This window comes from Chrysemys picta, chromosome 1, assembly GCF_011386835.1.
Source record: "Chrysemys picta bellii isolate R12L10 chromosome 1, ASM1138683v2, whole genome shotgun sequence".
Taxonomy (NCBI): Eukaryota; Metazoa; Chordata; order Testudines; family Emydidae; genus Chrysemys; species Chrysemys picta.
The window spans coordinates 348,960,428-348,970,860 of record NC_088791.1 but is presented as its reverse complement, the minus strand read 5'-3'; the positions used below and the strand labels follow the sequence as shown (position 1 = coordinate 348,970,860).

The following is a 10,433-nucleotide window of genomic DNA, read 5'->3' as shown; positions in this document are numbered from 1 at the left end:
GTCACCCGCTGCTTCTTTGCACCTAAAACAGAACAGCAGAGAGGGCTTCTGAGGAGAGACGGGAACGTGGAGCTGCTGCGTGCCCCGGGCCAGAAGCCACGGAAGCTCCCTGAACGTAGTGGAGGCCAAGGGCTCCCGAACCGTGAACCCGCCCACTCGTACTGCCCCAACCCCGAATCCCCGCTCCCACCCTGCTCCTAACCCTGAGGCCCTACCCCTGTGCTACTCCTTCTCCAGGCGCCCCTGCCCTCCTGTGACCCATTCCCCACAAGGCCCTGCCCCACACCGCCACTTCACCCCAAGCCCCACTCCTCCGCCACTGCTTCCCTCCAAGACCCTGCCCCGCGCTTGCCCTTTCTTCTCTGCACCCCGTCTCCTGTTCCTCGCCCGGCCCCCTCCTTCCAGTGCCCTGGCCCCAGGCCGCTCTGCGCTGCTGCTCCAGAACCTGGTATGCTGAGCGTGTGAGCGCACGGGGCCGATGAAACACTCCGCCGGCACCACGCCAGGCCCCTCTCAAACACTGCCAGTTCTGTGAACCCGGCCAGGGCATCGTGCCAGGGCTGTGAACCCGGCCAGGGCATCGTGCCAGGGCTGTGAACCTGGCCAGGGCACTGTCCCAGTATCAGAAACCCAGACAGCGGATCGTCCTAGTGCAAATAACCCAGCCGGTGCCCCATCCTGCAGAAATGGATCTCGCCAGTGTGCGGGGTCCCAGGTAAACTCTCTGGCAAATGCCGGGGCTGGCAGCACCTAGAGCCTTGGTCTTGCCAGCCCTGGTACGATGCACACCCCTATCCAAGACAGAGCAGACGGGGTGAAATAAAGAGACAAGATCTGCTGGGCAGGGGGCAATGCCTCCTGCTGGCAAAGCTGCCCTGTTTCGGAGGCTCCTGGGAAGGGCAGGGAGCCCGGAAGGACATGGGGACAACCAGCCAGAGGGGACAGACAATCGGGGTTTGCCTCCAGACGACGGGTCATTAGCACCATGTCAGCTTATCCCAGCTCCAGTCAGCACCTTGCTCCCGCTCTCATCCCCTGGGGCAGGCCAAGCCTGGGGGGGCCTCGTGTGGGACCCCTGAGCCAGCGTGGAGGGCTTGGGAGAGACCCTGGGATTCTGAGCCCGGGAGCCGGCAGGGAGCGCGAGGCAGAACCTTACCTTCTCCCTCGTCCTCCGTCCCCCTCCGCCAGAGCCTGCTGACCAGGAGAGCCTGCGGGAGCCAAGGAAGTGGCAGAGTTATGTGGTACCCAGACTGAGGCCGTGCAGTGCCAGCCTCCCGCCCAGCCCAGCCCGGTGCCAAGGGTGCCCGCGCTTCCCTCAAACCTCCTGCAGCTGGAGAACTCCAGGCTCCTTCGGCCACATCCCAGGCTCCCCACCCGAGTGTAATTGGAACAATCCTAGATCCACTCCTCCCCCCGCTACATTGGGGCATCTCCACACCGTGGGTCCTTCGTCTGACCCTTGCGGGGGGGTGATTTCTGCCCCTGGTGTTCTGAGTGGAATGGGGACTAGGCCCTTGGGCTTCCGAATGTGCTCTGGCTTCCTCTTCTTTCACCGTCTCCCCTGGTTCCCACCTGCGAGCCCAGTTCCCCAGCTGATCTGGGATAGAGGCAGGACTCTGCCTGCCCGAGGCAGGATCCCCGACTGACCACACCCAACGGCTGTCCAAAGATCTGTCCCAACTTCCCCCTTTCCCCCAGGGATCCAGGAAAGCTTGTGGCTTTGGGAGGGAGCTGGGAGGGTTTGTTGGTCAGCTTCCCCGAGCGTAGGGAAATAACTGGAGAGAGGCGGCTCAGTGCCGGGGTGCCAGGGAACCACGAGGGAGAGCCCTGGCATTTCTAGCACTAGCTGGTGGTCGAGGCAGTAAGGAAAAACCCATGAATGGAGCCACGAGCTCGGTCTGTGGCCCTGTCTCTCTCTGCGGATGTGCCATGCCAGCCCAATGGGGCCTGGTCAGAACAGGGGGCCTCGGGCGCTCCCACCCACCCCCCCTTCCATGGGGCTGTGTCCAGACAAGCTCTGCTGAGAGCACAGAACTGCTGCTGGGGGGCTGTGGGGGGGCGGTCCTCCTACCATCCTGCTTCTCCAGGAGAAGCTGTGCTGGGTCGCCATGGCCATCCAGATGACCAGGACCAGAAGGACGCAGGTGTACAACACCCAGGGTCTGTCCCAGCAGGCACAGAACCAGCTCTGCGTGATCCCCATCCCCGTGCCAAACATGCTGGGGAGGACGGTCTGGACGCGCGCTGGGGTGGAGATGCTGCACTCCCGGCTGTTGCTGCCACTGGATCTCTCCTGAGGGGCTTTGTTCCAATGAGCATCATAAAGGGCCAGGACCAGGTGGGTCCTGACATCACAAAGGGACTGCAGGCATCAGAGGTGGGCAAGATGCTCAGCTCCCTGCAGCCCCTCCCCAGCCCCCCATGTAGATACTTAGAGACTGTGACTGAGTCACCCCGTAACCTTCTCTTCGTTAAGCGAAAGAGACTGAGCTCCGGGAGTCTCTCACTAGTCTGTGTGGTGGGAAGAACATCTCAACAGCCCAACACTGTGGCATTTAGTTTCGAAAGGGGGAACTATGCAAAAATGAGGGGGTTAGTTAAACAGAAATTAAAAGGGACAGTGACTAAAATGAAATCCCTGCAAGCTGCAGGGCGCTTTTTAAAGACACCATAATAGAGGCCCAACTTCAGTGTATCCCCCAAATTAAGAAACACAGTAAAAGAACTAAAAAAGAGCCACCGTGGCTTAACAACCATGTTAAAGAAGCAGTGAGAGATAAAAAGACTTCCTTTAAAAAGTGGAAGTCAAATCCTAGTGAGGTAAATAGAAAGGAGCATAAACGCTGCCAAATTAAGTGTAAAAATGTAATAAGAAAAGCCAAAAGGGAGTTTGAGGAACGGCTAGCCAAAAACTCCAAAGGTAATAACAAAATGTTTTTTAAGTACATCAGAAGCAGGAAGCCTGCTAAACAACCAGTGGGGCCCCTGGACGATCGAGATACAAAAGGAGTGCTTAAAGACGATAAAGTCATTGCGGAGAAACTAAATGGATTCTTCACGGCTGAGGATGTTAGGGAGATTCCCAAACCTGAGCCGGCTTTTGTAGGTGACAAATCTGAGGAATTGTCACAGATTGAAGTGTCACTAGAGGAGGTTTTGGAATTAATTGATAAACGTAACATTAACACGTCACCGGGACCTAATGGCATTCACCCAAGAGTTCTGAAAGAACTCAAATATGAAATTGTGGAACTATTAACTAGGGTTTGTAACCTGAGGCCCTGAGAGTTTCCTGTGCTGTGTTCAACTCTCAATAAATCCTCCTGTTTTATGCTGGCTGAGAGTCACTCCGGTCTAGAGAACAGGGTTGCATCAACCCCTTTGGGGGTGGAGGCCCCGGGGGTCCAGAGCGAGTGGACTCCCTGAGGGGGCCCACGGCAGAGACAGATGTGCTAAGGCTCAGAGAGGTGCAGCTCCAGGAGGCGGAGGGGCCTGACCCCAAGAGAGAGTGGACCCCCAAGAAGGGCTGTCGCACTGAAAGGGGCACCCCCCACGGACCGCACGGGGCCAAGAGCAGGCACGATCTGTGAGTCCGTGACAGTAGGTACCGGGCAAATTAGTCAAAACAATAGTAAAGAATAAAATTGTCAGACACATAGAAGAACATAAATTGTTGGGCAAAAGTCAACATGGTTTCTGTATAGGGAAATCATGTCTTACTAACTTATTAGAGTTCTTTGAAGAGGTCAATAAACACGTGGACAAGGGGGATCCAGTGGACATAGTGTACTTAGATTTCCAGAAAGCCTTTGACAAGGTCCCTCACCAAAGGTTTTTACGTAAATTAAGTTGTCATGGGATGAAAGGGAAGGTCCTTTCATGGATTGAGAACTGGTTAAAAGACAGGGAACAAAGTGTAGGAATTAATGGTAAATTCTCAGAATGGAGAGGGGTAACTAGTGGTGTTCTCCAAGGGTCAGTCCTAGGACCAATCCTATTCAACTTATTCATAAATGATCTGGAGAAAGGGGTAAAAAGTGAGGTGGCAAAGTTTGCAGATGATACTAAACTGCTCAAGATAGTTAAGACCAAAGCAGACTGTGAAGAACTTCAAAAAGATCTCACAAAACTAAGTGATTGGGCAACAAAATGGCAAATGAAATTTAATGTGGATAAATGTAAAGTAATGCACATTGGAAAAAATAATCCCAACTATACATACAATATGATGGGGGCTAATTTAGCTACAACAAATCAGGAAAAACATCTTGGAGTCATCGTGGATAGTTCTCTGAAGTTGTCCGCGCAGTGTGCAGAGGCGGTCAAAAAAGCAAACAGGATGTTAGGAATCATTAAAAAGGGGATAGAGAATATATTATTCCCCTTATATAAATCAATGATATGCCCACATCTGGAATGCTGTGTGCAGATGTGGTCTCCTCATCTCAAAAAAGATATACTGGCACTAGAAAAGGTTCAGAGAAGGGCAACTACAATGATTAGGGGTTTGGAAAGGGTCCCATATGAGGAGAGATTAAAGAGGCTAGGACTTTTCATCTTGGAAAAGAGGAGACTAAGGGGGGATATGATAGAGGTATATAAAATTATGAGTGATGTGGAGAAAGTAGATAAGGAAAAGTTATTTATTTCTTCTCATAATACAAGAACTAGGGGTCACCAAATGAAATTAATAGGCAGCAGGTTTAAAACCAATACAAGGAAGTTCTTCTTCACACAGCGCACAGTCAACTTGTGGAATTCCTTACCTGAGGAGATTGTGAAGGCTAGGACTATAACAGCATTTAAAAAAGAACTGGATAAATTCATGGAGGTTAAGTCCATTAATGGCTATTAGCCAGGATGGGTAAGGAATGGTGTCCCTAGCCTCTGTCTGTCAGAGATCACTTGATCATTACCTGTCAGGTTCACTCCCGCTGGGGCACCTGGCATTGGCCACTGTCGGTAGACAGGATACTGGGCTGCTTTGACCTTTGGTCTGACCCAGTATGGCCGTTCTTGCGTTCTTATGGTCTAGGCGTCAGGGTTTCTAACCTTTGAATCATTCTTGAGGCTTTTTTCTGACTTCTCTTTCATTGATAACATCCTTGTGGAATGGCATTCACCAGCATAACCCCTTGGAGAATGGCATTAAATTGGAGTAACACCACAGTGAATCAGGCAGGTGCTGTGAGGCTCCGGATGGGACTGGTCCCCAGATCGGGTGTCTGTCTGTCAACATCCCCTGGCCACTGTTGGAAGACATGATACGGGGCTAGATGGACCTTTAGTCTGACCCAGTATGGCCGTTCTTATGTTCTTATGTGTCACCATCTTCCACCCTGGCACTGTTCAATTCAGAGACAGGGAGAGGAGAATGTTCAGAAGAAAATCTGATTAAGCAGTTCTCTGCTCAGTATGACTAAGGAGACCTCCATTTACTGTACACATTCACTCAGCATTGCTCATGCTTGCATTTCATCGGGAGATTCGCTATATTTAATGCAAAGCCTCAACTGCTGGAGTCACGTGATTATATGAGACTCTCAGTTTCCATGACAACAATAAGTAAGTTTCTGGCATTCATGGTTGTTCAGAAAAGAAAAAATGTGACCCAAGTGCATCCTAAAGACTGAAAACCCAGAAGGTGAATAAACAGAATCCAAATTTATTATTATTATTTTTACAAATCATGGTTTTGGAACCAATCTCTTGATTTTTCGGGGTCCTGACTCAAGATTTTTGCACTCTGGAGGTTCATAATACTGAAATTAAAACTGTTCTGTTTGCAACACATTTGTAACCTCTTGATAACCGTCTTATTTTTCATGTAGAGTTTAAATAAATAAAAGTAAACTGAGTTGTGGAGTTTTATTTTTGATAAATCTGGGAATTAAAGCAGCTGCCATTTCTGTATTATTATTAGAGCTGGTCCAAATTTTCAAAAGAAATATTTTTGCTGATTTTCTTTTTTCAAAACAAATACATTTGTACAACAAATTATTGATATTGTCAAAATTCTTCATTTCCCCCCCTAAAAATATGGGCGTATTTGATTTTATTTTCAAAAATTGTATCCAAAAATGTGTTGACATCTTTTCTTTCATGAACAATCATTTTGATTGTGTTTTTATAACAATTTTTTGGGAGAAAACACAAATGGACCCGTTAAAAAATGTTTGTTGGGGTGTGATTTTTTTTCAATCTCCCTCCCAAACAACACTTCCTTATCTATTTTCTTTACACCAGTCATGATTTTATAGACCTCAATCATATCGCCCCTGAGCCGTCTCTTTTCCAAGCTGAAAAGTCCCAGTCTTATTAATCTCTCTTCATATGGAAGCCATTCCATACCCCTAATCATTTTGGTTGCCCTTTTCTGAACCTTTTCCAAGTCCAAGATATCTTTTTTGAGATGGGGCGATCACATCTGCACGCAGTATTCAAGGTGTGAGCGTACCATGGATTAATATAGAGGCAACATGATATTTTCTGGCCTATTATCTATCACTTTCTTAATGATGCCCAGCGCTCTGTTTGCTTTTTTGACTGCCGCTGCACATTGAGTGGATGTTTTCAGAGAACTATCCACAATGACTCCAGGATCTCTTTGCACTCTTTGATCACATGCACTGCAGTAGCCCCTCCCTTCCGAGGACAACGTTGTGGTGGACTCTGCTTCCCTGTGACCCTGTGTGTGCTGTGATGTATAAAGATGGTCTGATGGTTACGGGGCTAGGCTGGGAATTGGGGGATCTAGGTTCTGTCCCCAACTTGGAAGCTCATTTATGATACAAGCTTGGAAGCTGGGGTGGGGTAGGCTGGGGTGATATCCAAGAAAACCACATTTGGGCCTTAGGTTTACGCTCTGGAGTGGAGAAGGGAAGATGCCAGGAACGTGGCTGTGTCCTAACAAACTCCCCCAAGTAACAGCCAATCCGCTGGGACAGCCCTGCAGAATTCCCTGGATCTCTATGGGGCACGAGGCAGCTGATCCGGGGAGCCACGCCCCACTAGAAGGGGTTTGCTGATTGGACTCTTCTCCGATGAATAATTCCCAGAATCCTCCGACGGATCTGCTTGGTTTTCAAGCTGTCGATGATGGGGTTCAGGACGCGGTGGGGAAGAGGGGCACCAGCAGGTAGGCATCAGCCAGGAGCGTGTGCATGAAGGGGGATGTAGATGGGACAACCAATGAGTGGGATGTAGATGGTGCAGCACGTGTGAGAGATGCAGGTGCTGAATGCCTTGACGTGCTCTTCCGAGGAGGCAGTGCTCAGGACCGCCTTCAGGATCATGACATACAACGGGTGCATGGACAAGGAATCCAATTCCTTGGTCAGTACCGTGGCAGTCAGACCGTACAAGCTGTTGACCTGTTTGTCCCCACGGGCCAATCTCCGCACATCTGAATGCAGGCAGAACGAGTGGGCGAGCACAGTGGCGCCACAGAAGGGAGCATTTCAGTGATGTTTTCTAGCATTCTTCTCACAACACAGCCCAGTTAAGTTTCTGTAACTGCTCGAGTAAAGTCACAAGCTATGGTGGAAAGATACAATATACATCCAGGGGAAATTCTGCGCTAGAGGTGCTAGTTGGAGTCAGCAGCAGCCACACTTGGGCAGCCGTTCAAGGCTAACAGATAGGTAGATATGCAGATTGATGCTAGATGGTTGGAAGGAGGGATGGAGGGATAGATTCATGTGTAGAACTTGGCCTCTGAGGTGGGAACAGTCTTGTACCAGGTGCTGTTGGGAAAAGGAGCATTGGTGATATTCAGTGTTAAAGATGAGGCAATGGTATGGTTAAAATAAGCAAACTTTCATCCCCCAGCTGAGGTCAGAATTAACTTCTGCTAAAAATAATTACTTGTGTTCATGGCGATTCTGTTCTTCCAGGTCTTGGCCAGGATTGTCAACCTAGCTGGAAGGAAGGAAGCACCAGAACTTTCATGAGAGAACGTCTTCCATGGGATTTCCAGCCCAAGAGTCTCCATGGTTCCTTTTAGATCAGAATTGAAAGCTCTGGGTGCCTCTCTGAACTTTCTGCGTCTCACAAAAAGCGGTTCAGCATCCAACACTAGTGGGGGCCAAAACCCAGCCTGGATCTCTCTGGAGAGAACAGCCTCAGCACCCGGCCCCTGATCGGCTTGGTCTTCATGCCGTATATGATGGGGTTCAGCATGGGCGGCACCAAGAGGTAGAGGTCTGCCAGCAGGATGTGGATGTGCGCAGGGATGTTCTGGCCCCAGCGCTGCGTGTAGAAGGAGAACAGCGCCGGGGTGTAGAAGACCAGGATGACGCACACGTGGGAGCCACAGGTGCTGAAGGATTTCAGGTGCACGTCCCTGGAGGACAGGCTCAGGACGGCCCAGAGGATCAGGATGTAGGAGATGGCGATGAAGATGGAGTCTGAGCCCACCACAAAGGTCGCGGCCGTTATCCCGTAGACATAGTTGGGCGTGGTGTCCCCGCAGGCCAGCTTCACCACAGCCATGTGCTCGCAGTAGGAGTGGGAGATGACCCTGGGCCCGCAGTAGGGCAGGCGGCTGACCATGCACGTTAGGGGGGTCATCAGCCCGATGCCCCGCACAAAGACGGCCAACCCGATCTTGGTGACGATGGCGTTGGTGAGGATGGCGGTGTAGCGCAATGGCTTGCAGATGGCGACGTAGCGGTCGAAGGCCATGGCCAGCAGCACCCCCGACTCCATGGCAGAGAAGCTGTGGATGAAGAACATCTGGACCACGCAACACTCCAAGCCGATTTCATGGGAGTGGAACCAGAAGATGCTCAGGATCTTGGGCATGGTGGAGGTGGTGAGCACCAGGTCGATGCCTGCCAGCATGCAGAGGAAGTAGTACATGGGCAGGTGCAGGCTCGGCTCCGTCATGATCCCAAAGAGGAGGGTGAAGTTCCCCAGCAGGGCCACAACGTACATGGCACAGAACGGGAAGGCGATCCAGAAGTGGGTGGCCTCCAGCCCCGGAATGCCCATTAGGAGGAAGGTGGAGGGGTTGGAGTGATTGTAGCGGGACATGGCGCACGGATGGTTTCCAGGACCATTTCGGAGGCTGGAATTGAAACCACACGGCGGGTTAGTGTCAGTAATAAAAACGCCTTGTTGCTGCAGGGTGGTCCCCTCTGGGCCCCAGCGCAGGCAGAATGCCCCTGTCTGCCTTCTCCCCTATGGAGAATTGCAGCCACGTCACCCCCCCCCCCCAGCTCCTGGGCCTCCCCAGCTACATTCACCGCAGGATCCAGTTCAAAATGGCCGTCTTTTCTACATCTCTCCCGGGATTTGCTCAAGCTGCGCCCATGGATCTTTTCTCTATGCTCTTCTCACTGCTGCTTCCCCTCAGAGCTGGACCACAGCTGTACCCCCAGTTCCAGTTTGGGGGACCTGAAACAACAACTGGCCCAATGTCTGAATGGCTTTAGTCAACAGCCCAGAAGGGTTTAAACGCAAGAGAAATGGAAGGTTCAGTAGAACCCTGAGATGGGGTCACAAATGGGGTCACCCCTATGCCTTAGAAGGGTGTAAAAAGTATCTCCTTCTGGGGAGGGGCAGGTGATGGCTGAGCCTTGTGGGAGCACTGAATCAGCACTCTCCCCAGGCTTCATCCCTCACTTTTGGGGCAGCGTTAGTCAGTTGTGGGGCTGCCCCATGGAGGAGGTAGGATTGCACGCACCCTGGGCTGTAGCAGCCATATGGACTTCCTATTTGTAGGGACCTTTGGTCCTGCATTATGCCATGGAAACCTGCATCACCTGGGAGTTAACTGAGGTCAGTATGTGTAGATGACAACTGTAATAAGAACATAAGAACGGCCTTACTGGGTCAGACCAATGGTCCATCTAGCCCAGTATCCTGTCTTCCAACAGCGGCCAGTGCCAGGTGCTATAGAGGGAATGAACAAAACAGGGCAATTTCGAGTGATCCATCCCTTGAGTGTTGTCCAGTCCCAGGTTCTGGCAGTCAGAGCTACAGGGAGACCCAGAGCATGGGGTTGCATCCCTGAGCATCTTAGCTAATAGCCACTGACAGACCTATTCTCCATGGACTTAACTCATTCTTTTTTTTTAACCCAGTTAGACTTTTGGTCTTCACAACATCCCCTGCCAACATGTTCCACAGGTTGACTGTGCGTTGTGTGAAGAAATACTGCCTTTTGTTTGTTTTAAACCTGCTGCCTATTCATTTCCTTGAGTGACCCCTGGTTCTTGTGTTATGTGAAGGAGTAAATTACACTTCCTGATTGACTTTCTCCACACCACTCATGAGTTTATAGACCTCTACCATATCCCCCCCTTTGCCATCTCTTTTCTGAGCTGAACGGTCCCAGTCTTTTTAATCTCTCCTCATATTTTTTTTAGTAGTTTTTTTTAAGAATTACTATTTTTAGTTTGAGCCTCTATTATGGTGTTTTTAAATAA

At 50.6% G+C, this 10,433-nt stretch overlaps 1 protein-coding gene across 1 annotated transcript; it reads right to left on the bottom strand.

The window, feature by feature from the left end:
- Nucleotides 1-7,572: 7,572 nt before the first annotated feature.
- LOC135980975 (olfactory receptor 52P1-like) lies at nucleotides 7,573-9,067 on the bottom strand. Its single transcript, XM_065581900.1, has one exon. The coding sequence runs from the start codon at nucleotides 9,034-9,036 to the stop codon at nucleotides 8,077-8,079; it is 960 nt and encodes a 319-aa protein (XP_065437972.1). The 5' UTR covers nucleotides 9,037-9,067; the 3' UTR covers nucleotides 7,573-8,076.
- Between the last annotated feature and the right edge of the window lie 1,366 nt (nucleotides 9,068-10,433).

What these genes read in the sequence shown, in the direction of transcription:
- LOC135980975 (XM_065581900.1), bottom strand. Translation starts at nt 9,036, where the DNA reads ATGTCCCGCTACAATCACTCCAACCCCTCCACCTTCCTCCTAATGGGC.